This window comes from Ceratotherium simum, chromosome 16, assembly GCF_057802395.1.
Source record: "Ceratotherium simum simum isolate JZ-2026a chromosome 16, ASM5780239v1, whole genome shotgun sequence".
Lineage (NCBI taxonomy): Eukaryota > Metazoa > Chordata > Mammalia > Perissodactyla > Rhinocerotidae > Ceratotherium > Ceratotherium simum.
The window spans coordinates 12,173,023-12,200,230 of NC_141915.1; the positions used below are offsets into that span (position 1 = coordinate 12,173,023).

Sequence of the window (27,208 nt, forward strand, 5' to 3'; positions counted from 1 at the left end):
AGTACTTTCAAATTCTTCTTAATTCCACCCCTTATTCTAACAATGCCTTGTCATTCTTAAAAGAGAAAAGAGCTCTCTCTTCTTTTAGGAAGATATAAATAAACAAGTTTAGAGAAGAGCCCCTTCAGTGATTCAAAGGTTCTTTATAACTGTCACTGAAGACTGCAATTCAGAGTTCAGAACGAAATATGTAGGGTGGACCAAGTAAGCTGGACACCCACTAACTTCTTTCCATTTAGATTTGTAATTGGGCTTCAATTAATTTTAAGTGCTTAACATCCAAAATATACAGAAGTGCCAGACAAAAACGAGAATTCCTCATATATTAATAAGCATTCCTACTGGTCCAGGAACTATAGTAGGTGTTGGAAGTACAAATATACCCACTCTAGCCTAACTTACTGTTTGGTCATCTTCTTCCTCCCCTTCCAGCACAACACAGTGATATAGCATTCCTGATTCAGTAGCAATCACTAAGATGTTGGGGACGCAGGGTAAGCAGAGTATAGCACAAGCATCGTAACCATAGTTATCTTCAGCTGCAGGATGCATGGGCAATGGACCTAACAGCTTTCCGATATTCCCAGGGCTAAAGAAAGAGTGAAAACATATTTGGGAACTGTTGACAGATGATACCCATGTCCATCACTTCAAACCCTTTTTTGTCTTTGCCCTTCTCCAGATATCACACCCTAATTAAAAAGATAGTATATTCCCAATGTCTCCACTTTTTCACTTCCCCACTCAATTTCTACATCCCTGGTGCTTCTCAACTGGAGACAATTTTACCCCCAAGGGGAAACTGGCAATGTCTGAAGACATTTTTGGTTGTTACCACTGGGAGCCCGGGGGGAGGGGAGGAGGACTGGTGTCTAGAGGCCAGAAACGCTGCTAAACATTCCCCACAGAACAGCCCCCTACAATATGGAATTACTCAGCTCAAAACATCAATAGTACAGAAGTTCAAAAACCCTGCCCTAAATTGACCATGGTTTATGCCTTCACCACTCCACAGAACCTACTCTCTGGCACAGACCACCAATGAGATTCTAGTTGCCAAATTCAAAAGGCACTTAACTTGACCTCCTGCTACATTTATCGCTGGTTAACAATGATTGCTTCTTAACACCCTTAACATCTCTAACAATTCTTTCTCCTAGTTCTCTCTTCCTATCTCTCTGAACACACCTTTCTAATGTCCCTTTCTAATTTCTGTCTCTTAAATATTGGTGCTCTTCAAGATTTTGTTGTAAGCCCTCTTCTTTTCCAAAATACTAACTTATATGAAAACATATTAAACTATGCCTGGTTTTAACTACTATCTATAAACTGATGAGTCCCAAATCTTTTCTTCTGAAATACAGCTTATCTTCAGGGCTTCAGACCCACATATTTAATTGGATTAGACAGATATATTTATTGAGTGCTAGATGACACTCCCAAGGAACTGATGGTTTAGTTGGAGAAATGAACATTTAATTAGAATCACTATACCATGTGATAAGTGTAACAATGCAAGGACTTAGAGGATACAAAGGAACACAGAAAGGTACAAAGGAAAAGTGAGGTGTATAAGAAAGGTATCAAAAATAAACAAGATCAATGTGGAAAGAGTATATTCTGGTAAGGAGTGGTGAACATTCCAAGCTAGGGAGCAGCATATACAAAGTTCTGGAGGCATGAAAGACAAGGAAATGACAGGAAGGAAACAGCTTAGTATGATGGGAGGCAAAGTGCAAAGTCTACAGCAACAGAAAAGTAGCCAGGCAGACATTCAGGACTGGCTTATGAAGCAGATGCTCTAATACGCTATGTTAAAGTGCTCTGAGTCTACCTGCTGGGTCACAGTGTGTCACTAGAGGTTTAAATCAGGAGTGACAGAGCTTCACTTTACTAAGATTGATCTGGTAGTGAGCAGTAGTGAGGAGGGTGACATGGAGGGGACCAAAATGGGATTTAGGGCAACTCTCTAAGACAAGAATAATCTCGGCAGAAGATGAGGGTCTAAAGCAAGGACAGAGGAACGGAGAGAAGGGTGCACACACTCAAGAAATGTTCATGGTAAAATCAATAGAATTCTGGGACTGAACTGTATGTAAGAGGATGTAGATGACTTTCAGGTTTTGGGCTAAGGTTACTAGGTAGAGCACAGTGTGGACAAATGAAGGCCAAGGGGGAGGGGAGGAAGAGTAAGGGAGGGTAATAACGTTACAACAAAAGCCTCTCAAGAGAGATCATGTGTGAAAGGCAGAGAACATTTCTGTCAGGAAGAATGCAACTGCAACTGATAGTGAACCCTCACCATTCTGCAATCTATCAAGCTCTTTCATCTTTCTCATCTTTACCATTTTGCATACTTGCTTCTCTCTCCTGGAACCACTTCTGCTCCTGTTTCTTACCTAGTGAATTCAGGTCCTAGCTTTTGTATAACCATCTTCTGAGTCTTCCAAGACAGGCAGCCCTAAGCGTTTACTCTGTCTCACCCCCACAGCGCCCTGTGATGCCCTGAGCACACCACACTGGACTTCAGTTACTGGTTTGTTGTATGACTTTCCAGTAGACAAGGAACCATATAGCAGGGACCTTGCCTTCCATCTTGTATTCTCACCTTCTGTCACAGAGGGGGCTCCGAATAAATAACTGTCTGGTTGATTGATAAATGAATAAACTACAATGTTCAGGCTTTGGCCTTATGCCTCTCTAGTTACAAACTTTCCCAAAATTCTGATCCTCTATTGACTCTAACTCTCACCATGACAGACGATTCTTATTTATTTTACCTTCATCTTCTTTCCAGTACTGTATTTCTAACTGTCCACGGAATATTTCCACTTTATTGGTCCAATACAGTGTCAAATCTGCAGTAACAAATCTCCCCCCCACATTAGCTGCCCTTCCTGACCTCCATATTTCTGTTAATGGCTCACTCCCTTATCCAAACAGTAACTAAATCTTATTGATTCTTCCTTTGTAGTATCTACTATGTTCATTTCTCCCTTTGTGTTACAACTAAATTTTGTAACAACTTTTTTAAAAATCTCTCTTCCCTAACAATTATTTTATCCTTCTCCTGTTTAAAAACCATCACTGGCTTCCTACTACTCTATTCCTACAGAAAAGACTCCACGTTTCTTAACTAGGTGTTTAACTCCCCCAAATTCTTCCTGGGCAGATACTTCCAGCTTTATCATTTAATGCCCCCTAACTGAATCCTCTGCCCTAGCCCCAAATGTCTAATCACTGAACTTGGAAGGACACTTGCACTTGCTTGTTTTCATACTCTACTTCATGCTGCCCTTGTGACTAACACAATCTTACCCTCCCTTGATGCTTCATTTAATCCTGCATTAGATCTTTAAGTCCCACATGACATCAGTCCTTCTCTATGAAAATTTCCTTAACTTCTTCAGGCAGAATGCTCTCTCCTTCCTCTGGATTCTTACTGTCTGTGTAACAATAATGTGGTATGGGTAATTATCTTTTCAGGTGTATGTTTATATGTCTTTTCTCCACAACTGGGACGTAAGATACCAGATTACCATGTCTAACCATCCCCATGGTGCCTTGTTCATATAAGACACACAATAAATACTTTTTTGGTTGACCAGACTTTGTGAAAACAAATCCAGTCTTACCTTGAGAGATTATCCAAGAATTCTACAGAACTCACCCAAACAACATGATGAAATGAAAGGTCAAATGATCTTTACCAATTCTTTCTCCAAAATATGCAAGCCAAGTATTGCAAGGCTGCAACACTTCCACAAACTCAAAACCCAGATCCCAAGTCCAACTATGACACTCCATACTTGTGGCAAACAAGCTGGGTTTTCATTTCAGGTGGGTTACCTCCTCAACTTACCTGTGTAACAAACTAACATATGTAAGGAAAGTCTCCCCATTCTCATATAAGATGTACAGTGGGTATGCCACTACTTCATCTTTGCCCTTTTGTCCAAATATATTCTTCGGGACTGCTGCCAAAGGCCCAAAGTCAAATGCAACTGCTGTCTCTCCTAGAGACGCGGTATATGCCCTTCTGAAAAGAGATTTAGAAACCAAGTTGTTGAAAACAAACACAAAATGTCCAATAATAGGAGATAGGGATGGAATGTGTATTCAATGGAGAAGATAAAAAATTATGATTATGAAAAATGTTAAACAACACTGGAAAATTCTCATAATAGTAAATGAAAGAAGCAGGCCATAAAATTATACAGGGGTACTTTAATTTTAAATAGTTTAAGTATACAGACACACAAATAGTAAAATATACACATATAAACGTGCATAAACAAAAAAAGAAACAGGAAGAAAACACATGAAAACATCAATAGCTATCTCTGAGCAGTAGGATACATTCATTCCACAAATATTTACTAAGTACCTATTCTGTGCCAGGCACTACTGTAAGTTCTGGGAATACATTGGTGAATTAAACAAAGGCCCTCACTCTTGTGAGACAGATGGACAACAAACAGAGAAGAAATAAACACACAATACAAAGTCAGAAAATGAGATTATGAAGAAAAATCAAGTAGGGTAAGAGAGTACTGATGGAGGTGGTCCTTTAGACTAGGTGGTCTGGGAAGGACTGATAAGGTGATATTTGAGCAAAGATTAGAAGGAAGGAAGGAAGGAAGGGAGCAGGTATGTGGTTATGTGGGGAAGGAGCAATTGAGGCAGAGAGAAGGACACATGTAAGGGCTCTAAGGTGGGAAGGTGGTTGATGTTGTCTGAGGAATGGCCAGGAGGCCAAGGTGACTGGAGCTCAGAGAGCCGGGGCAGAGAAGGAGGAAGGAAGCTGGAGAGGGGGCAGTCAGGGGCAGACCCGCATGCCCTTGTAGGCCATGGTCAAGACTCTGGGAAGTCAGTGGGCTGTGGAGAGCAGGAAAGTAGAACGATCTGATTTATACCAAAAGGATCGCTCTGGCTCCTATATAGATAGACTATAGGAGATTACAAAAGATTTCATTTTCTTCTTCATGTTTTTCTATAGTTTTCCCAATTTTGTACAATAAATATACATTATCTTTATAATCAGGAAAAATAAATGATACAACATGCTGTTTTATATTTTAAAATTTAGTATAACTGGTTATTTCAAAAGATTCCAGTTTAATACAAAGTTTATGAATATGGGTAAAATAAAATCACAATTTCATATAGTTGAGAGAGTCAACATCATTCTAAAGTATTATAAGTACCATATCTTAGTTTCTTTATCACATGGAAAGGTATATGGTATCAGGAGGCAAAAAATGAGGAACCTCAAAATCCAAAATAAAAGAACTGCCTGGAGCCGGCCCCGTGGCTTAGTGGTTAAGCACACATGCTCCGCTACTGGTGGCCCGGGTTCGGATCCCGGGCGCGCACCGACGCACCGCTTCTCTGGCCATGCTGAGGCCGCGTCCCACATACAGCAACTAGAAGGATGTGCAACTATGACATACAACTACATACTGGGGCTTTGGGGGAAAAAAAAAAAAGAGGAGGATTGGCAATAGATGTTAGCTCAGAGCCAGTCTTCCTCAGCAAAAAGAGGAGGATTGGCACGGATGTTAGCTCAGGGCTGATCTTCCTCACAAAAAAAAAAAGAACCGCCTGAGTTAAACTAAAAAATCAAGACAATGAATGGGAATAAATAGACACAGAAGTTAATTCAAAGAGACTTAAATGACTTCCAAACCATCAAAACTTAACTGGAACTTAACAAATTTAGTAATATTTCTAATGACGACAGTAGGTATCAATTAATGAGTACTTACTCTGTGCTAAGACCCATGCTAAGCACTTTTTATGCATGATCTCATTTATTCTGTACAATAATACTAATAAATGAACACTATTACTATTTTTTATATTCATGGAATATATAGTCATGGAAATGGGGCTTAGTGCAATTGAATAATTTGCCCAGATGCCACAGCTGACAAGTGGTAGAGCTGAGATTAGAACCCAGGTGTGCTGACACCACAGCCAAGGCTATTAACAATTGCATCTGCTCTACTGCCTCACATCTGGAGAATGGGTCTGTCAAAAGGAGGTTGATAAGCTGTGGAAACACACTGCAGGGGAGAAAACGCCCTGACACCAGAACAGGACCTACCAACTCCCACAGGCAGGTATTTCCCCACTGTGGAGATGGATGCACTGGCATTTAAGCAGCTGGTGCCACAAGACATTAAAATCATTTAACTGAAACTTTCAGTTCTGGGACTATCAAAGAGACTTAAAGTGGTCCCAGGTTGGTGGCAACCTCTGATTCCTAGCAGAAGCAGATGAAACTCCTCTCTAAAGGAACACACCCCCAATGGAGGCTCTCAATATTCCCAAACATTTAGGTCATGTAAACATAAGTTCATAGTCAGAGATCAGCAATCACAGGAGGAAGCCACTATGACTGTGGGTCAGGAGGAAGAACAAATACAGATTTAGACCCCCACTCCCCACCCCCAGGACTTCAGATACTGAAACTGTCAAATACATAACAGCTATATATAAAATACTCTAAGGAAGGAATAAAGGCTAGAAAAACAAACATAAACAAGAATTAGATATGACCACCAAGGAGACATGAAAAGAACTAAATGGAACTTCCAGAAATATTGCTGCTAAAAGCTTCACTCTATATGCACACGCTGTGGGTGATCACGTGAGGTAATGACCAGAAAGACTGAGCAGGAGGCCAGAGGAATGGGGTTTGTGAGTTCAAAGGGTGATTCTGTTAGTGGTCAAAGTAGCCAGGAACTCGGCCCTGTAGTGGGTAAGAAAACATAAAAGAAGCCAGGGTCACAGGAGAATCCGAAGGGCCATCTAAGTCTCACTCCAGGTTCTGGGATACTAGATGCTGGGCTAGTTCAGCGACCTACCTATCCACACTGAAAAAACAGCTGGTAGGCCTCAAGCCCCACACTCTCACCTTTTCCATAATTTTGCAATGTTATAATTTATTCTTTTATTCAAGATACACGGGGAATCAGTTTCAGGCACTCACATTTCAAAGCTTTCTTGAAAAAAGACCAAGCTAGTAGTTATAGTGACATTCAGATTTGTAACTTCTTGTTACTTATTCACATTGCCTTCTTTTGTTTACTTCTCACAAAACCAAAAGCATGCTCAAGTCATGTCTGGAAAACCTTGCAATCTGTTAAAATTATATTTATAATCCCAAAAAACTAATTTAAAAAAACATTTCATGGGGCCGGCCCGGTGGCGCAAGCGGTTGGGTGCGCACGCTCCGCTGCGGCGGCCCGGGGTTCGCTGGTTCGGATCCCGGGCGCACACCGACGCACTGCTTGGCAGGCCATGCTGTGGCGGCGTCCCACATAAAGTGGAGGAAGATGGGCACAGATGTTAGCCCAGGGCCGTCTTCCTCAGCAAAAAAAGAGGAGGATTGGTGGATGTTAGCACAGGGCTGATCTCCTCACCAAAAAAAAAAAAAACACAAAAAAAAACATTTCATGACACAAATACAAACTTACCCTTTATTGAGCGTTAGACCTTCCTCTTCTGCTTCTGAAAGTACAATGACCTTAGTGGGTGTCTGGGGCTCACGTAGAGAGTAAATTCTAGCAATCAAAAGAGAAGAAAGCCAGCACTTAAAATTCTCTTTCTTTTCCCAAAATTGCCCTTTCCTCTCCCATCTAGTCAGTTCTTGAGAATTTTCCTACCAGTTATCAAAACCACTTCTTTGCCAAAGATCTTGCTGTTACTGACAGAGTAGCCTTTAACAGGAAGGTTTCCTTCAGACCTGAAGAAATATTCTCTATCCTTACCAAAATTCTTTATCAGCCAACTCCATACCATTTCACCTCTGTCTCTTCCATCCCAAGTCCTTAGCCATATTCACCTTATCTAGTCATCTCACTACTGCCCCTAAGTGTGCCAGCTTCCCTTCAATTATACCCATCTGTCTCTGCCTCTTAGACACCACATCTCATCACAGAAGGAACCATATCTCACTCTTCTTTATATACCAACTGGTTGGCAGAGTGAGTGACACTTAGCCTGGAATCCATACATGTTTTTGTTATACAAAGACACAATATCATGTCATCTCTATTTTCTCAAGGGGAAGTATAAAACTGGAAAAAAATTTTTTACCAAAATTATTTTAACTTATTTAAATTTTCATAGCATATATGGCTATCATTAAAAGGAGAAAGAATTTTCAAAAAGCCAGCAATATTATTATTAGAAATATAATCTTCCTTATAAAGTCTTCATCAAATTAAACACTTATTTGTCTGACCCCACTAAGAATTTTTAAACTTAATTTGTTCCATTATCAATTAAATGTCATTTAATAAATGTTTTTAATACAAATTTGACCCAATTGAACACATATTTATTGTGGTCTTCCTAGCTGCCTACAAGCATTACTGACTTCAAAATACACATAAGTACTAGACAGTGTATATTATAATGGGGGCGAGTGAAAGAAAAAATAAATGCATTGAGTGGGAATTTCTGGTTGCCCTGAAATTGTCAACTGGGTCCAAAGTTTAGGAAAAGAGAATACTCCATATTTTAAAAAGAACTTTCAATAGCTAAGGCCAGATACCTCCTTTAGGGCTTAGCATGATTTAGGGCTTAACATAAGGAAGACCTAGCCCTAGGCTATCTTCTCACCATCTCCTTGTTTCCAGCACATATAAAAGGAAGATTAAGAGGGAGGGTGTCAAGAGTCCTTGGGAGAATAGTACCACGTTTGTAATGGGAGGGTATTCCCTCCTTCTTTACCCCCAACTCCAAAGCCAAATGGGTGGGCAGGGAAGGCTCTAAGAGAAACACTCCGCCAGATTTAGGGGTAACTGTAATAAGGGGAGATGGGTATCTCAATTCCCAGCTGAATGGCAGATGTGTTGCAGAAAACTACAGGCCACCAAGGTAAGGGAATTCTTGGGTGAACCTGATATGTCATATCTTAGGGTTGGGGGCCTCCGAACACTATATGGTATCTACTTCTCATATGGAAATTTCTGAAGGAGGTAGGTTGGAGCAGCATAAGAAAGGACTATGGTATAGTATGCCCAGTTCTCTGCAGCCCTTGGAGGGCAGAAAAAAGGACCTCGGCAGTTACTATGGCTCCATATGAAAGACCACAACGGTTAGGTTGAGAAGGCAGGAGATACCAAGTTTAGGATACTCCATCTTGAGAGAGGGTCCAGGGCATGGAGAACTGATAGAGCCAATGGGAGAAAAGAGTTCCTCAGTGATGGAGGGAGCTGGAGGCTAAATAGTGCCCCTGAAGAAACACACACCATCTGTTGCAGAGACTACCACATCAACAGGGGCCACCTGTTGGAACTAGATTAAACCAGGATCAAGGAGATGCTGTCCCATGGCCCCCATCACTGACAGACAACCAGTTAGGTAAGATGTCTGCCTCGCTATCCCATTCTCTCTACTCCCACTATAAAGGAGTTAGACCCAGAGGAAGAAGGAGGCAGCCTCCCTCATTACATTTCACACCCTACTCTAGGTACTGGGATGAAAAGAAGAGTCAAAGAGCAGATCATGCCCCCCTCTCCACTATTTCAGATCCCTCCAGCTCTGACCTGTGATAGGGTCAGGATATAGTTTTGAAATGAATTTGAGATCAGAGTTTTAAAATGGACAGACTAAGTTTTAATAACTAAAAGTAACCAGAAAGCTATGAGATCTGTATAAGATGCCATTAAGGGATCAACGATTCAGCAGGGAAGGAAGATTTCCTAGACCACAGTTATAAGCAGTGATTAGGAAAAATAAAACTGGAGGTATCTGTACCTTAGTTAGTTGAGTCTCAATAAACTTTTTACATAAGGCAGATCCAGGCAGTGAACAAATAATAGAAATCTCTGTAGGATTAGGGCATTTAACCATACAGCGCAAAACCTGGAAAAGGCTTTAGAAATTATCAAATCAAACCTGCTCATTTTACAAACCGGAAAATGAGGCTTTCCTAAAAAGAAGTTTAAGATCTCAAAGATAGACGTGGCATTGGGACAAGAATTCATATCTCTCAATTCTCAATTATATTCTCTTTCCCCTATGCTACATTACCTCCAAAAGAGTGACATCATGAAAATAGTTTTAATAAGAAGATTATTTTAACAGTACTTACAGGTCAGATTAGGAAAGGAGAGACTAGAGACAGGAAGACTAGTTGAGAGGGAATAGCTGTGACTAAGACATGTAAGTTAGAGCAGTTAGATGATTCTTATATGATGAGAATGGGTTACGACAGGCACCAGATAAAGCATTCCAACAGCCAATGACCCATTTAGTGGTACCTTCAGCTATTAACTAAGTAGAAACAGAACCTTCCCCCTCACAAAGCTACAAGAGACAAAAATAAAATTTACCTTATCACGTTGTCTGATGTTAACAGTACTATGTGGGGGTCCAGCACTTCACTTGGATACCAGGCAGCATGCTTTAGAGCCAGAGAGGTAGAACTGGTGAAAAATCTCTCAGCAACTGGAGTGGTACTAAAAGAAAGACAACAATTTTCCAAAACATTTTGTAGAACTTGGATGAAAAACCTTCTAAAGGAAAATCTATTTTAACACCCTTTGCTCTTCTTTCCTTCACATTTCTTTCTCTTAAGTCTTGCTGAGAGAGCATTCAAAGCATCTATTCAATCAATATCAAAGAATCAAAACAAAAATATTTTCTAAATCGTGGAGTATTTTATACTGTACTTTACAAGTAATTTTAGATATGGTATCTTATTTGATCCTTTTAGTACCCTTGTAAGGAACCTACAAGGGCAGATATTATCATTCCGATTGCGGAAACGAGGAAACAGAGATGTAGAAAAGAAACATTTTAAGGGGACCTAACCTTTAAGTTGTGGAGCTAAAGATGGGTTTCTACCTTATAATCATTTCAGCAGATCTTTCAGACTTTCACTTCTCTGGATTTGTTGAAAAAGAAAATAATACCAAAAAAAACACCTTAGTTAAACTTATGTGCAAACTGTCTGGTTCATAGGTAACAAATGCTTTTAAAAAATCTTATTTCTGGGGCCTCTGCGTGGCATAGCAGTTAAGTGCATGCACTCTGCTGGCAGCGCGCACTGATGCACCACTTGTCAGGCCATGCTGTGGCAGCGTCCTATATAAAGTGGAGGAAGATGGGCAGGAAGGAAGACTAGTTGAGACGGAATAACTGTAATTAAGACATGTGTAGCCCAGGCGTGCACCAATGCACCGCTTGTCAGGCCATGCTGTGGCGGCGTCCCATATAAAGTGGAGGAAGATGGGCACAGATGTTAGCCCAGAGCCAGTCTTCGTCAGCAAAAAGAGGAGGATTGGCATGGATGTTAGCTCAGGGCTGATCTTCCTCACAAAAAAAAAAAAAAAAAATCTTATTTCTACCTACTTGAAAAATGGCCTGACTTCCAATGAGAGAGCAATGTGATAATTCGGGCAGAATAAAAGTACAATCACATATATGCTATAAACATTCTCATCACAAGAAGCCAATGTGCAGACCACGTGGGAGTACTCTGACGTGTCAATAGTAGCATAGCAAACACACCTTTAAAACCACTGGTCTTGAACAATTCTCTGCATTTATTACCAATTATACAGATAAACACTAAATGAAAATACAACTTACCTACAATTCACTGTTGATTTTCCACCTTCAAATTCAGAATTCTTCCCCCATCTTTTAGGTAATTCTAATACCATAATTCCTTTTATTCCTATAAGTGCTATGTGATGTTGTGTTGGACTTAACAAGACTTGATAGATTTCAAACAGGGGCGGATTTATGCAAAGCAATCTCTGGAAATTAAAGCAAACTGGTCAAAATAGTTAATTTTAATGTAAATCTATGTGGCAGTTACTTGGAAGCACTTAATTTTCTATAACTGAAGGATAATGAAGCATTCTGGATAAGTACTAACACTTGAGCCACTAACTGAAGAAATATTTTTAACCATTTGATTGGAATGTTATGTAAAATGTATCAAATTTCCCTACCTTGATAAATAAATACTACGCAGTTTCCCCTTTTTTCATCAAGCTCCAGCCTTCTGTTCAGTCTCAACTCTCCACCATTCCCTTTACACTCCAATCGGATTAACTCGTATTTCCAGAAAATCATCAGGTTTTGTTATGCCTCTGTCTTTGCACAACTGTCCCTCTCCTGCGACGCCCTCATTTTCCACTTTTAGCTGGTTCACACATCCCTAGAGACTCAGCTTCCATGCACTGCCCTCCCAAGAAAATACCCCTGATCTTCCAGCAAGGGATAAATGCATCTTTCTGTCCTCCCACACTCTGGACAATTCTATTATAGTTCTCATCACTCTGTATTTTAATTATCCTTTTTTTGGCTCATCCCACACAACTATGAATTACTTGAGACCTGTCTCTCTCCTTTCTGTATCCTTAGCACAGTATATGGCATATTGCGGACTGACTTTTAATATATGTTTCAGTAAAGAGACAAATGAAGAACTCAGAAGTATTAATGACAATTACTATATTAGAAATAATACAATAAGATAAAGAATGGCTTTAAGAGCTTCTGCAGCAAGTAAAACACTGCTTTATCTACGCAGATTTAACATGGAACAGTGATATTTTCAGGAGGTTCGGATAAGCTGTTTGTCTCAGCATCATATGCCCTCAAAAAAAATTCACTTTTTCTATTGGTACCTATTTCTTCTTTCATGACCTTGTCAAATTTCCATTTTTTTCTTTCTACTTTCAGTAATAAACCATGAGATTCCCAATGTATTGCTTATCCTTATGTATGCAGAATCACCCTAAGCCAAAATCCTTTTAGACAAGATTGCTCTGAATATAAGATTTCTACTAAACAATCTACTGATGTTTGTAAGCCTTGTTTTGTTTTTTTCAGCTGCTCTTTGCTGATTCTAATCAAATTGTTTTTCCTCCTGTCAGGGGTTCTTTCCTTCTCTTCCCTATCTTCTCAACCTCCATCTTTTTTCTACTTAATTTTGACAGTATATTGCAAATCAAACAGAGGCTACCTTTCTTCTGCTATACATACAATCTAATCACCTTAGATCACTTGTGATAACCACTGTATTTAGCGTTTTGTTGTTGTTGTTGCTTTGTTTTGTTTCTAAAGTCACTACTCATGCTTTCGTTAATGCTCAAAATACAACTCATGCTAAGCTGCTTTCTTGCCTATCTCAGAGTTATTGAGATTCGGGAGGGTTGAGGGTCATTCAGACAGTCACCAATATTTACTGAGAGCTTATATGTTCCAGGTACTCTGTGAAGTACTGGAAATACAAAAATAAGTAAGGCAGACACAGCCCCTGCCTTGGTGCTTACAATCTAGAAAAGAAGACAGACAATAAACAAACAAGTGGGCCAGCTCCGTGGCGTAGTGGTTAAGTTCACGCATTCTGCTTTGGTGGACACGGGTTCGCCGGGTTGAATCCTGGCATGGAGCTACATACGGCTCATCAAGCCATGCTGTGGCAGTGTCTCACGTACAAAATAGAGGAAGATTGGCAAAGGTATTAGCTCAGGGACAGTCTTCCTCACCAAAAAAAGAAAAAAAAAAGAAAAAAAACCAAACAAGTATGAATAATTTCATCATGACTGTGCCAGATGCTGCACAGTAACATAGGGTACTATTGGAATACGGTGTGCTGAACATCTGATAATTAGTCCTGTGAACTGAAACTTTACAGTAAGTAGCTTGTAGACTTGTGACCTATTTTCAAAACTGCAGAAACACTGCTAGCACCTTTTAAAATTCAATCATGTCTCATCAACAAGAATCGGACAATGGCACACAACAGATGTCATGCGTTAGGATAGGTGCCAAGTTTTTTATTTTTTAATCTTTAAGAGAATCAGTTTATTACAAATAAACATTTCCACAAAGCACTGCTTGATTACAGCAAGTCTGGTATACTTTCTGATCACACCCACTTTCACATGCTGCTGGCTTAACAAAAATCCCTTCCAACTTTGGGGCCTAATTTTCTAAAAGGAAAAAGAAAGAATTAACAGGGGATTCCTCCTCCATGGCAGGCACCGAACCTGGTGCTTTCAAATCTATTACCTGACGTGATGCTCACAACAACCCCAAGAGCAAGTTAGGACTATCCTTATTATTTTATGAGTGTCATGTCTTGAAATAGGTTTCTCAGGACCAACCTTCTAAAAACAGCAACTGCATCCAGGCTCTCTATTCCTTTACCCTGCTTTGTGTTTCTTCAGACCACCTGCCTCAGTGATATTTTATTGATGACTCCATGGTCCTTCCCCTCCTCCCAGACCCCAAGAACTTAAGCACGTTGAGAGCATGAGTTCCTGTAACAGTGTCGGGCACAGTTGTTGGAGTCAGTAAACACTTGTCGAAGGAATGAAATACAGAAAGAGAGGCTTCAAAAGGTTATGTGGCCATGCCAGAGCGGAACGAAATAAGGAAGAAGAGAGACCTTTCCCCTCGAAGTCGGACGTGTGCCTACACTTGAATAGCACATCCACCAGAAGACGAAAACCGCCAGGATGGGAAGGGAACAAAAAAAACCAGTTCAGATCCCAGCTGCGGGTCATTTCCAACATCAGCCTGTCCGTACCTGGTACTGGGAGAGGGAGGGCTCCTCGCCGGCGCCGCTGAGGCCCCGAAGGCGAACCACCAAGAAGGAGCTGCCTTCCCCATCCCACAGGAAGAGCTCTCCGCCGAGGCCTAAGACCAGGTTTCTCGTAAGCAACTGCGGCGGCGGCGGCGGCGACGAAGGCAGTGATGAAGAAGCCGGTTTCTGAGCCTCGGCTGGGCTCTGGTTTTTCAGTCCTTCCCGCAGCCGCGTGAACACGACGTGGTTAGGAAGCCAGCTCTGCCACAGCTCACCGTCGCCCGCGGGGCCCTCGGCGGCCGCCATCTTTGGCCCAACTGCTCCCTTCACTCCAGTTGCTCAACCCGCCGCTGAGCGCAGCCAATCCGCAGCCAGCCGTCCACTGCTTCAGCCAATCGTCGAGCAGGCAGCCCGGAAGCACGAGGCTAGAGTGGGGGCGGGGCGAAGGTGAGACCAACCGCAGCCAAAGGGGGCGGGACAGACCAGTACCTGCTTAGAGACAGCTTTGGTGCTGCGGAAAGTCAGTACCTGCGGGAGCGCCTGAGACCTGTGTAGTGTCTGATTGCTTATTGGACACTCACACCTGGATAAACCTAGACATCCAAAACCTCCCCTCAAGACTTACCTCCCAAATGTCACTACTTCAGTCACCCATCCTTGAGATGCCCAAATGTGTCTCCGTGTGGGGCCGGCCGGTGAGACAACGCTTCCCAGAATTCCCTGCGAGCCAGCGCGATCGGCACCCAGAAACTACAACTCCCAGGGTTCTGCGCGCTCCCGGGGAGGGGGGCGGAGCTTTCTGGCGGCGACTCCCGCGAAGAGCAGATGGCAGAGCCCTCAGGGTCTCGGCGCCGCTCGCTGTACAAACTGGTGGGCTCGCCGCCTTGGAAAGAGGCTTTTCGGCAGGTGAGTGTGGGGTTTGGGAAGCCTTGGCTGGGCCGTCGTCACTCCTCTTATCCGTGCTGGAGCCGCTCTCCTCCGTGCCTTCGCCTCAGCCCAGCTGGGGGACTCAGGTGCCGGGAGCTCTTGGCCAGTGGAGGTGGACCTGGACCCTGGCCGCCCGCCTGTGGAGCTGGCCTTGGCCACTGCCCGGCCGCCTCCCAGAGTTTCTGGACCCCTAGGTGTGGGATTAGCCCGGGCCGGCCCAGTCCCAGGAAGCCTTAATTTTGATTTCGGGTTTGTATTAAATTTGAAGTGTGGTCATGACCGCTCCTCTGCGCTTCTGCGATAACGCCACCACCGCCTGCTGCTGTTGGATAGGTGGGCACCGAGAGAGGCGCTTTGTATGCGTACCTCATGCGAGATAGAGATAATTTCTATTCCAGAGAGGAATCGAGTAATAAGAAGTTATTTCTAATTCCAGAAATTATTTCTGCTCCAAATTGTTTCTTCTAAGCCTCAGTTACTAAGTCTTAGCAGAGTTGTACCCTAAGTCAGTTCTGACCTGTTGTGAACTCGGCATAGTTCCTGTAAGTAATATGGCCTACCTTTCCAGGAATCTCTAAAGTAGTGGGTATATCCCAGGAAAATAATCTGATGATAGAAATGACTGTTGACAGCAGGGTTTCTCAACCTTAGCTATTGACATTTTGAGGAAGATGGTTCTTCCTTGTGGTGGGCTGTTCTGTGCATTGCAGAATGTTTAGTGGCATCCCTGGCCTCTACCCACTAGGTGTCAGTAGCCCTACAACTAGAGTTGTGACAACCAAAAATGTCTCCAGGCATTGCCAAATGTCCCCTGGGGGACAAAATCGCCCCAACTTGAGAAACACTGTTGTACAGGAAGGCGACTATCATAGCCATATCTAGAGTAGCAAGAATTTGGAGCAACCTAAATGTCCTGTAATAGCACAGTGGATGCTGAGTTATCACCACCCAGCCATTGAGAAAACTGGCATTGAGGACAGAATATGAGATATAGTAATCTGGAAACACATGAACAAAGCATTGTGGTTTCACCTGTCTACATGTGGATAAGGACCAGAGAGGAATGTGCAAAAATAACAATAGTTAGGATTATAATTGAAATTTTGTGTCTATAAGTTTCCTTTAATGTTTTAACAACTAATCTAAGAGTTTTTTTGTTAAAAATGGAATGGGCTTTTTTTTCCCCCCATCCTTCTCCTTCTCCCAAGGGATGCCTGGAGAGAATGAGAAACAGCCGGGACAGGCTCCTGAACAAATACCGCCAGGCTGGAGGCCATCTACCAGGGGGAGCTCAGAATACCCTTCTAGTGCAAGAGGTGATGGAGGAAGAGTGGCATGCTTTGCAGTCAGTGAAGAGCTCTCCAGAGGCCTTGGCTCAGGTCAGGCTGGGATATGTGTTTTCAGGGAGGGTGCTACAGCACCAAGAATGGCTAGTGTCCTCTCTGTACCTGTTTCCCCAAGTCCTCTAAACCCATCCATCCTCTGGCCCGCAATCAGGATTCTAACTGCCTTTAACCCAGGTTCTTCTACCCTTAATGTGAGACTCATCTAGATTAATGGTTCATAAATACCAGACTGTTGACCAGTTGCATCATTGCAGCATAATGTTTCATAATTAGTTTCATAATCACTTATGAAACTAAAAAGAAGGAAGTTTCACTCCTTGGCTCCACCACTTGAAATTTTGATTCAGTAGGCACGGGCTAGAAATCTCTCTTTTTGAAAAGATCTCCAGGGCCATCCCCGTGGCTTAGCGGTTAAGTGCGCGCACTCCACAACTGGCGGCCCAGGTTCGCATCCCAGGCGCACACCGACGCACCACTTCTCCGGCCATGCTGAGGCCGAGTCCCACATACAGCAACTAGAAGGATGTGCGCTATGACATACAACTATCTACTGGGACTTTGGGGGAAAAATAAATAATAAATAAATAAAATCATATAAAAAAAAAAAAAGACCTCCAGAGGGGCCGGCCTGGTGGCGCAAGCAGTTAAGTGCACACGCTCTGCTGCGGCGGCCCGGGGTTCGCCGGTTTGGATCCCGGGCACACACCGACGCACTGCTTGTCAAGCCATGCTGTGGCGGCGTCCCATATAAAGTGGAGGAAGATGGGCACGGATGTTAGCCCAGGGCCAGTCTTCCTCAGCGAAAAAAAGAGAAAGATTGGCAGATGTTAGCACAGGGCTGATCTCCTCACAAAAAAAAAAAAAAAGAAAGAAAAAAAATTTCTAGGAGCTTTCTGATTCTAATCTCAGTCAGAGTTGGGAGCTGGATGTCGATAGGAAACCATTTACCGTGTATCAGGAGGAGCACTGGGTTGGAAGTCAGTAGTTCCAGAATCTGATCTGGGTTTTGCTATTGACTCTTAACTCTACTCTGCCTCTTTGAGCGTTAATTTTCACATGTATAATATGAAAAAGATACTGTCAGCATTGTGAGGACAATATAAGAAAACAGGTAGGAAACTGCTTTGGAAACATCAAAGCTCTCTATAATAATGATGCATTATTTGGTGCCTTCTATGTGTCCTACAGTATCTTCAATGTTTGAGTTACATAATCACAATCAGTGCTCACAAATACCCTCTGCGGGAGGTTTTATTCCCACTTTACAGAGGCCCAAACTGAAGTTTACAGAGGTTAGGAACTTTCCAGCAGTCACATAGCTCTGGCAGAACCATATACTTAGCTGCTGCACTATACTGTCTCCTTCAAATTTGGTGCCATTATTTTGTCCCTGGGTGGTTAATTTAATCTTTTGTTGATGACTTCTCAGCATGACCACATTACTGTATTATCAGCATTTTCTGCAGAAGGCCTTGACTGATTTCTTCAGTTAAATCTGAGTTCTTCAAGCCAGCCTCCAAGTATGAATCATTGTGGGGCTTGTCAGCTGACTATAACCTCAAACCTCTGATGACCCCACTTTCTCTTGCAGTTGGAGGGGCCGATGGACCTGACTGTGCTGGAGGAAATCCAACAGGAGCTGATTGACCAAGGTGACCTCTGGGAGTAGTCCTTCCTACTATATCAGGCTACTCAAGGGGCGGGCCCTGTGGCCTAGTGGTTAAGTTCAATGCGCTCTGCTTCAGCGGCCCAGGTTTGGTTCCCGGGTGCGGACCTACACCACTTGTTGGCGGCTGTGCAGTGGCGGTGACCCAAATACACAAATGAAGAAAGATTGGCACACTTGTTTAGCTCAGGAGGAATCTTCCTCAAGGGAAAAAAAAAAGGAAGGAAGATTGGCAACACATGTTAGCTCAGGGCAAATCTTCCTCAGTGAAACAAAAAGATAAAAAAAAAAAAAAGCCTCAAGCTACTCTAGTGTTGATGTATTTTCTAAACAGAATTAGTTCTTAACTCCTCTTGTTCTACTTCCATCTTCAGTGTCCAGAAGTCTCTATTTTTATTCTGAAGTCTTGGCTGTCTGTCTTCAGCACACTGAAGACTCCTTCCATGATACTGTTATCTCCTATGACTACCCTACAAGGTAGTAGGAGACAGAAGAAAGTGGTATCTTACACAGGTTGTATAGCTAGTGGTGGAGTTGGGAAGCAAAATTAATTTTGTGAGTCCAGTTCCTATGTTTATTCTATCCTACAGTACCTCTCTATTAATGGATTAATAGTAATCCTGTTACCTTACAGGATACAGTGCATGATCAGATCTCTTCTGCACTACCTAATTTAAGTGCCTTCTCTCTCAATCCATTCTTTACTGACTCCCCAGGGTTTTGTGAGTATCCACTTCCTGAGGTATCCATAGCACCGTAGAGTGCATAATTTAGCACGTTATATAGTAAGTTATTTATTCCGCATAGCCCTATCTTGATTAGGCTTAGTTTTTATCATCTGTAAAATAAAGATAGTAGACCTACCCTATAAGTTTGTTTGTAGGCGTAAATAACATGTGTGGAAGACTTAGAGCAGTGCCTGGCATACAGAAAGCTTTCAATAAACGATAGCTGTTATGGTGAAGAGGCCAGAGCATGGACTCTTGAGCCAGACTGCTAAGATTCACTTCTCAGCTTTCCCATCTTAACTTGTGTGGCACAGAGCAAAGCATTTCATCCCCCTGTGCTTCAGTTTCTTCATCTTGAAAATGAGGATAATAGCAGTGAAGTTAATACATAGAAAAGACTTAAGATAGCGTTTGACACATCGTAAGTGCTATGCGAGTGTTAGTTGTCGTGATTGGTATTATTGACTCAAGTTAGACTGTAGATTCCTTGATTTTAGTTATCTTTTTTTTTTATTGATTTGCCCTTCACCCTCATCTACAAAACCTATCTTAGTGGTGAAACATAGGACTCACTAAATATTTCCTGTGGGATATATTTAACTGAAAAATCTGAAGTGACAAGGATTTACTGTGTTCTGTCATACTGTCATAAGGAACAGGGGTTGACAAACTTTCTGTGAAGGGCCAGAGAGTAAATATTTTAGGCTTTATGGTCCATACTGTCTCTGTTGCAACGACTCATTTCTGCCATTGTAGTGTGAAAACAGCCATTGACAATACATAAACAAATTAGTATGGCTATGTTCCAATATAACTTGATTTAAAAAACAGAAGGTGGGAGGCCGGCCCAGTGGCGTAGTGGTTAAGTTCGCATGCTCCGCTGTAGCAGCCCAGGGTTCGCAGGTTCGGATTCCGGGCACTGACACACACACCACTTTTCAAGCCATGCTGTGGCAGGCATCCCACATGTAAAGTAGAGGAAGATGGGCACGGATGTTAGCCCAGGGCCAGTCTTCCTCAGCAAAAAGAGGAGGATTGGCAACAGATGTTAGCTCAGGGCTAATCTTCCTCACCTAAAAAATAAACCAGAAAGTGGGCTGGATATGGCCTCTGGGCTGTGGTTTGCTGACCCCTGCTCTAAAGTCTAGAGTGTAGAGCTCATCAAGAGCAGGAACCAGTCTTTTTCATTGTTGTACCCCGTGCCTGCCACATACTAGGTATTGTTGCATGTTTACTGAATGAGTGAACACACCAATTCTGAGCAATACAGACTCTGAGTATGTGAACATTGGGGAACAGATTACTTTAGACTCAGCAGGGTGGGCCTGGCATCAGAAGTAAGTGCCTTGTAAGTACCCGCTTTCTCTAGCTGCCCCTGGGACCCTGACACACTCTACAGCTCTGCTCCTGTGGCCTCTGGAGATGTATGTGAACGTTATCTTCTTGTCCCTTAGCCTGACCACTTCACCTCTTGTGGTCACAAGAAGACAGACAGGTGGGGAGAGATCCAGCCAGATGAAGCCTGACAGAGCAGTAAATATCTAGTGATTGGGAGCATGGTTTTGCCCAAATTTTTCTCTTGTGTGGATGAAGCCTTTGAAGGTGAAGCTTAGCATTAAGGACAGGGCAATCTGGGTGAAGCACTCCATCTGTCCTTTGCCTTACAGAACAGTCCCTCATCAGTGAATATGAGAAGAGCTTGCAGTTTGATGAAAAGTGTCTCAGCATCATACTGGCTGAGTGGGAAGCAAACTCCCTCATCTGTCCTGTGTGTACAAAGTAAGAGTTTTCAAAACCTTTTCAGCATTTTTGGTTCCCACCCCCCACTCCAAGGTGAGTGGAATTTCCCCCTAAATTTGTTGTCTGGAAAGGTTTGGGGATCCAGGTCTTCTGGCCATAATGCTCTGGGATCCTACTTCTGCTTCTAGGTACAACCTGAGAATTACAAGCGGTGTGGTCATGTGTCAATGTGGCCTGTACGTCCCGACTCATGTAAGTGTTCCACACACAAATTTTGTGTCACCTCTTCCCACGTGTATCTACTTTCTTAAAGAACCTTTAGTGGTGTGCTGGAACCCATTGTGCACCCCTCTTCCCAACTTCATGTTCATTTTACATTGGTAGCTTGAAATCAGCCATGGTGAGAATATATACAGCATGAAAATTGGCAAGCACTACATATCAGCGTGTTCCGTGCCCGCCCCTAGCTGTTTATTAAACACTTACTAATATATCACTGCTTAAGATCTTTAGAGAGAGCCCAGTTTAGAATTGGAAACATTTGTATCTGATCTTGCATAAAAATTTTCTGTACGTGAAAACACACCTACATTCAGAATTTAAGCTTCAGTGATCTTAAAATACAGAAGGAGTCCTCTTATTTGACATGATGAGGAATGGAAAGTTGGTCAGTTGGTTCAAGTAGCAAATTATAAAATGAAACATTTTCGGGCCGGCCCTGTGGCTTGGTGGTTAGGTGCGCGCGCTGCGATGCTGGCAGCCCGGGTTCGGATCCCGGGTGCGCATTGAGGCACCACTTCTCTGTCCATCCTGGGGCCGAGTCCCACATACAGCAACTAGAAGGGTGTGCAGCTATGACATACAACTATCTACTGGGGCTTTGGGGGCAAAAAATAAAATAAATAAAAAAATTTAAAATGAAACATTTTGTGGTAAGTTTCAAACGTATGAATTTATTTGCCAGTCCTCGAGTGGGGCTCTGTTGATTGGAGAGCTGTCTTTTTTACATAAATCACTCTTGGAATGCATAGTCGAGAGTTTCCAGTTTTGTTTCTGTCAAGTGCATCAAGAAGCTGAGTGCACAACTTTAGGATTTTTCCTCCCCATTTTTTACCTAATTCAACAGCTTTTTTAAAAAAAAATTTTTTTAGCGACTCATCTTTTTGAGTGTTTCCTAAACATTCCACTTACTATCATAAAAACATCATTCTCTTCTATCACTGGTTTACATAATATGTAATTAAATTACTCAATTACAGTAGCCAGTTCAATTAGCACAAATGGTCTGGGACCAAGCAGTCTTGCTGGTGTTCTGAATGTTCCTGGTGCTGTAAGCGGCGGTTGGTGTGTTTTATAGCAGGAGTGGAAAGCATCAGTTCATCTGGAGAGGCAATTAGGTGGAGATTGGTTAAGAGATCTTAGTATGATCGTGAGCCCAAGAGTGATGTTAAAGGCTGAGGGATCAAGCCCGTCACAGTGAACCAGAGTTATATTGGTGGGCATGAAGAATCCAGACTATGAGGTAACGAAGATTAGGTTGTAGTTTAACTTTTTTTGTTTTTTAGTCCCCGGAGTTGACAGAGCAGAAGCTCCGTGCCTGTTTAGAGGACAGTGTGAATGAGCACAGTGCACACTGTCCCCACACACCTGAATTTTCAGTCACTGAAGAGACAGAAGAAAAGTCCAGTCTTCTCATGAGCTGTCTGGTAAGTCTCCCGTGGGACTCAGTGGTAAGAGTGGGTCGGTGGTTGGTTTTATTCCAACCCTGGTAGAAATAATAGCTTAGAAACAGGTAAATGTTTAAAAATGCAGTTTATTCTCTGAGGAATTTACTTGCATGGAAAAGTGAAGGTAATGAGACACTTCAACTAAAAGGCCAATCATCCCCTGAAAGGAGAAGGAACAGAGGCAGCACAGGCTCGTGGAAGGAGCATTGGTCCGGAATTAGAAAGCCTGGCTTCACCGCCTACTCTTGTTTGATCGGCAGCGGTGGTCTTAGATTCAGCTGATCATTTCATATTCATGAGACTCACATAGGCTGTCCTCGTCCAGTTTTGAGAAGGATACAGGACAGGAAGCACAGCAGGGCAGCATTAGGCTTGTCTCTTCAGTGAGAATCTTCACAGAGGACCAAGCGCTAGTCTGTGGCCCCCTAAGTGACAACTCAGGTGTGAGAGAACGGGACCACTCAAGTGGATATAGAGCCACCCTGGCTTAGAAGCCTTAAGCTTGCTGTAGGAACCAGTATCTCTTGCAATAATCTGTGGCTATAGCTTCCAGGTCCCAAGCAAGGGGAATTCGGGGATTGTGAGCACAGTGCACTTAGGGAAGTCCAAAACTATGGCTTCCTACTGGGTATTTATAGTTCCTTCATGGTCCTCTCATTCCAAATGCCATTTACCTGTAGAAGCTGTTTTTATTATAGGCAGTATTGCCTAGTAACACAACCAACATTTTACTTTTATCAAGTTTCTTCCATAAGGTAATTCTAGTCATTCATTAACAAAAAACTGTATTGAGGACTCATTTAAATTCAGAAATACACATTCTCTCCCAGAGCTCAGGGCTTGAGTTGGTGATAAGAGAAGAATACGAAAAGTAGGTAGAAAACTTCTGGGGAGCTTGAGGGGGAGGGCCTGTGGGAGTTCAGAGGGGGTGATCTCATTTATGGATGAAGGCTTACTGGAAGAGGCATTCAGTCTTGGCCTTGAAGTGTGGACTAGGATTTGGATGTGTAGATATGGTGAGTTGGGGGAAGAGCTTGAGTGTAAGATCCCCAGGTGAAGAACAAGGTGGAGAGGCAGAACACTGTGGAGTGTCTGTGAAGAGCCTCACGTTCTGCTTAGCTGGAGCGTTGGGTTCATGAGGGAAAGGAGAGCCATGATCTGATGAGAAGGTCAGTACAATAGCTGCAAATGTGAGATGTTTTGAGTCACAAACAACATTTAAGAGGCTGTCCCAGTACTCTGTGGGAGAAGCGAAGAGGGCTTAGAAAGGGAATTGATGAAATTCTGCAGCTGTGGACGTCAGGGGGAGGAATCCAAGAAGATGCAAGGTAACTGGCCATTGGTGGGGCCATCTGTAGAAGACAAGGTTTGTGCAGAGAACTTTGGAGTTCAACTGTGGACATGTTGAATTTGAGATTTCTGTGAGACATCCAGGTTTTGGTGCAGTTAGGAATGTAGGAATGGAGCTGAGGGTGAGGGATAGATTTAAGAGTTGGTTGTTCTGTATGATTGCTACAAGGAATAGATGAGATGACACTGCCAAAGGAGGACTTGTGGAAAAGCCAATGCTGCATTCTTGGCCACCGCCTCCATCTTGGGTGCAGGGGAACAAGTGGAGCCTTGGTGGAGATGGAAGAACAGAGGCCAGAGAACAGAGGAGTGGAAGCCATGGAAATTTCCAAAAGGAAGGAGGGAGTGGGTAGCAGCACTCACCATAGAGACTGAAGTTGACTTTGGTGACCTTATGTAGATGGTTTTGGTGGAATTAAAGGGTCAGGTAACCACTACCTGATTTCAGTTTTAGGAATTTGAGTGAATAGGGAGCCAAGAAGTAGAAACAGTAACTGTGTGGTAGTTTTTCCAAGAAGTTTGGCAATCTAGAGGAGGAAAGATGTTAACTTGGCTTTTTAGAAGGAGGAGTGTTTAAGGGAGTTTATAAATTGAGGAGGATTCACTGGAGGGGTGGGGTGGGGTGGGGGTGAGTAGGTGAGAGGAAACAAGCACCCAGAGCTACCAGAAGGGATGGGATCGTGGTGAAGGAGGGCAGTGGAATTCCATTTATTGAACTCTTTTTTTTTTTTTTGTGAGGAAGATCGGCCCTGAGCTAACATCTGCCAATCCTCTTCTTTTTTTGCTGAGGAAGACTGGCCCTGGGCTACCATCCATGCCCATCTTCCTCCACTTTATATGGGACCCCACCACAGCATGGCTTGACAAGCGGTGCGTCGGTGTGCGCCCGGGATCCGAACCGCGAACCCTGGGCTGCAGCAGCGGAGCACACGCACTTAACTGCTGCACCACCAGATTGGCCCATATTGAACTCTTAACCGTGTGCCAAGTGTTCTAGACACATCATCTGGTTTCATCATGAGGTGGATCTTGTTCCCATTGTTAGGAACAGGAAACAGATTCAGATAAGTGGAGTGATTTGGCCAAAGTTGCACTGCTAAGACAGAGCTGGTCTTGGAGGCCAGGTCTCGGTGGTTCCAGCACCCCTGCTATTTCCTGCTCCAGGCTCTGGCCTTGGTGGAGGGACACTGTTTTCCTTCAGAGTGTATGGAAGGAGACACAGTGGGTAAAGTTTAAGTAAAACCTGTCACTACTGCCTGTTGCCTACAGGCATATGCACCCCTCTGCTCTAACCATCCAGAACTGCTTGCAGAGTCTGGAATATGCGTGTTTTGGGGCCTCATGCTCTTGCTCCTGCTATTCTCTGTCTGGAGTGACTTTGGCTCCTCCCACTCAGTTCAAGGATCATTTGCACAAGTGTTTATTGAGCACCACTATACGCCAGATAATCTATAAAGCCTGACTCCTCAGGTTATAAAGCCTGGGCCCTCCTTGGGCTTCCACTGTGCCTGCTGCTGAGTCCCCGTAACACTGCTGCCATTACCTTTCACGCCTTTGCCCTTGAGGAGGAGAGCTGAAGAGGCACAGGTCAGACAGCTTCGGCTTCTGCCTTCTCAGTGAGGTGAACAAGTGAGCCATCCGCGTAGTGGAGCAGAGCTGGCTCCTTAAGTGTGCAAGTTCCAGACCAAGTGCCAGAGGGAATGGAAAGGGCCATTAAAGAGGCAGCAAAATGTTGCCTAGTTGCTGAGGTTCCAGCTGCAGCCACAGCATAGTTGTCGTGGACTCCAGCTGTCTGCTCACCTGACCGTCAGCACCGTCAGCTCAGAGCAGCAGGGAAGCCAAGAGGAGGGTGAGGTTTAGAAGGCAAGTACTATGGGATGTCAGCAGCTGTAGGGATGGCACGATTGGCAATGCTGGCTCCAGGGTGGGCAGGGAGTCCATTGTTGGACAGGGGGGTCACAGCAAAGATGACAAACAGGAGTGAGGGAAGGACAAAATTGTATTCAGTACACTATGTCAGAGCTCACCATTTTGAAAGGTACATCATTTGGAATGCTCTGGAGCTCCAGTGTCACTAGACCTCTGGTTTCTCTGAAGGGGAATCAAGGACATTCGGTTCAAGATCCAGTGAGGCCAGGCTATAGGGTGCTTTAGCATGGATGTTGAGGATGAGGTAGAGGAAGGTAGGTGTGGGTTACGGAAGGTGGTAATATGTAGCCACAAGGACTTGGAATGTTTGAGATGTGAGAGAACAGTGGTCTAGTGTGGTCATGGGGATGGAATGTGCTAGACCGCCAGAAAGCTAAATATATTACCTGTGGAAGTGGAGTCAAGGTTAACCACAGGATTCCTTAGCATAGTGGTGGGGCAGAGCTGTCAAGGAATTAGAAGCCAGTTTTACACTCAGACGCTTGCTGATTATGTTAGGGGAGACCAAGGAAGGTGTGCTAGAATGGTCCTCCAGGTCCTGATTCTGCCTGCAGTGAGCGTGCCTGGTTTGTACCTCCCTGTGACACATGCCTGTTTCAATCTCGTGTTAAGTTGAAGGAACCTCACCTCCCTGCTGGGTTATAAAAGCTGCCAGCTATCAAAAGTTTGAGTAATCTTTCTGGTCACGGGTTTCCTGAGGGTGAGGATATTTGATTAGTCCGTCTCCAGGATTTAACCTTACCTTGGGGACTACACTGCTGCTGCTGGTTTCAAAGGCAGTTGTTTCGAGGCTGCAGGAGGGGTCCAGCGAAGCCCAAGAGCAGGGCTCATCAGCCGCCTCTGATGACGACACCACTGAACCCATTTCCTAATTCTAACTGAACTCGGCATCTTCTCATACGCAGGAATTCTAATCGCAGCATAAATGTCATTACTAATTACACCTTCTAACCATATATTGAGATAATTTCCATGACTGGAATATAGTTTGAGCTAAGCTTTTTCTATTTAAATCCAGGCTTGTGATACGTGGGCTGTGATCCTCTAGACCTGGCCTCAACTCACATCATCCTCCTGGGCTGGAAACAACTCCTTCCATCTGGGAAGGCACCTTGTAAATACAAACCTTTTATTTATAACTTATTTTGTATTAAATCTTTTCAAACGTCTCTGCTCTTGGTGTTTTGTAATGCAGGTTGAAGGGGAAGAAATAGAAAAGAAATCAC

At 43.3% G+C, this 27,208-nt stretch overlaps 2 protein-coding genes across 3 annotated transcripts in view; one reads left to right on the top strand and one right to left on the bottom strand.

Annotated features, from left to right (window-relative positions):
* Nucleotides 1-15,275, bottom strand: part of NUP88 (nucleoporin 88) — a 31,822-nt gene extending 16,547 nt beyond the window's left edge. The window contains exons 1-7 of one of the 2 annotated variants that reach the window (XM_004433225.3): nt 15,195-15,275; nt 14,573-14,994; nt 11,614-11,783; nt 10,353-10,478; nt 7,485-7,571; nt 3,863-4,039; nt 403-589 (exon numbers count right to left, since the gene is read on the bottom strand). In XM_004433225.3, coding sequence (XP_004433282.1) covers nt 403-589; nt 3,863-4,039; nt 7,485-7,571; nt 10,353-10,478; nt 11,614-11,783; nt 14,573-14,875 — 1,050 coding nt within the window. In that variant the 5' untranslated portion in view covers nt 14,876-14,994; nt 15,195-15,275. Of the gene's footprint in view, nt 1-402; nt 590-3,862; nt 4,040-7,484; nt 7,572-10,352; nt 10,479-11,613; nt 11,784-14,572; nt 14,995-15,194 lie in introns of those variants that run through there. The other variant, XM_087440588.1, reaches the window with a different exon arrangement.
* An 89-nt stretch (nt 15,276-15,364) lies between these two features.
* On the top strand, nt 15,365-27,151 carry RPAIN (RPA interacting protein). Its single transcript, XM_004433227.3, has 7 exons — nt 15,365-15,475; nt 16,705-16,875; nt 18,434-18,494; nt 20,904-21,015; nt 21,165-21,228; nt 22,542-22,682; nt 27,001-27,151. The coding sequence occupies exons 1-7, from the start codon at nt 15,395-15,397 to the stop codon at nt 27,028-27,030; spliced, it is 660 nt and encodes a 219-aa protein (XP_004433284.1). The 5' UTR covers nt 15,365-15,394; the 3' UTR covers nt 27,031-27,151.
* Nucleotides 27,152-27,208: the final 57 nt, after the last annotated feature.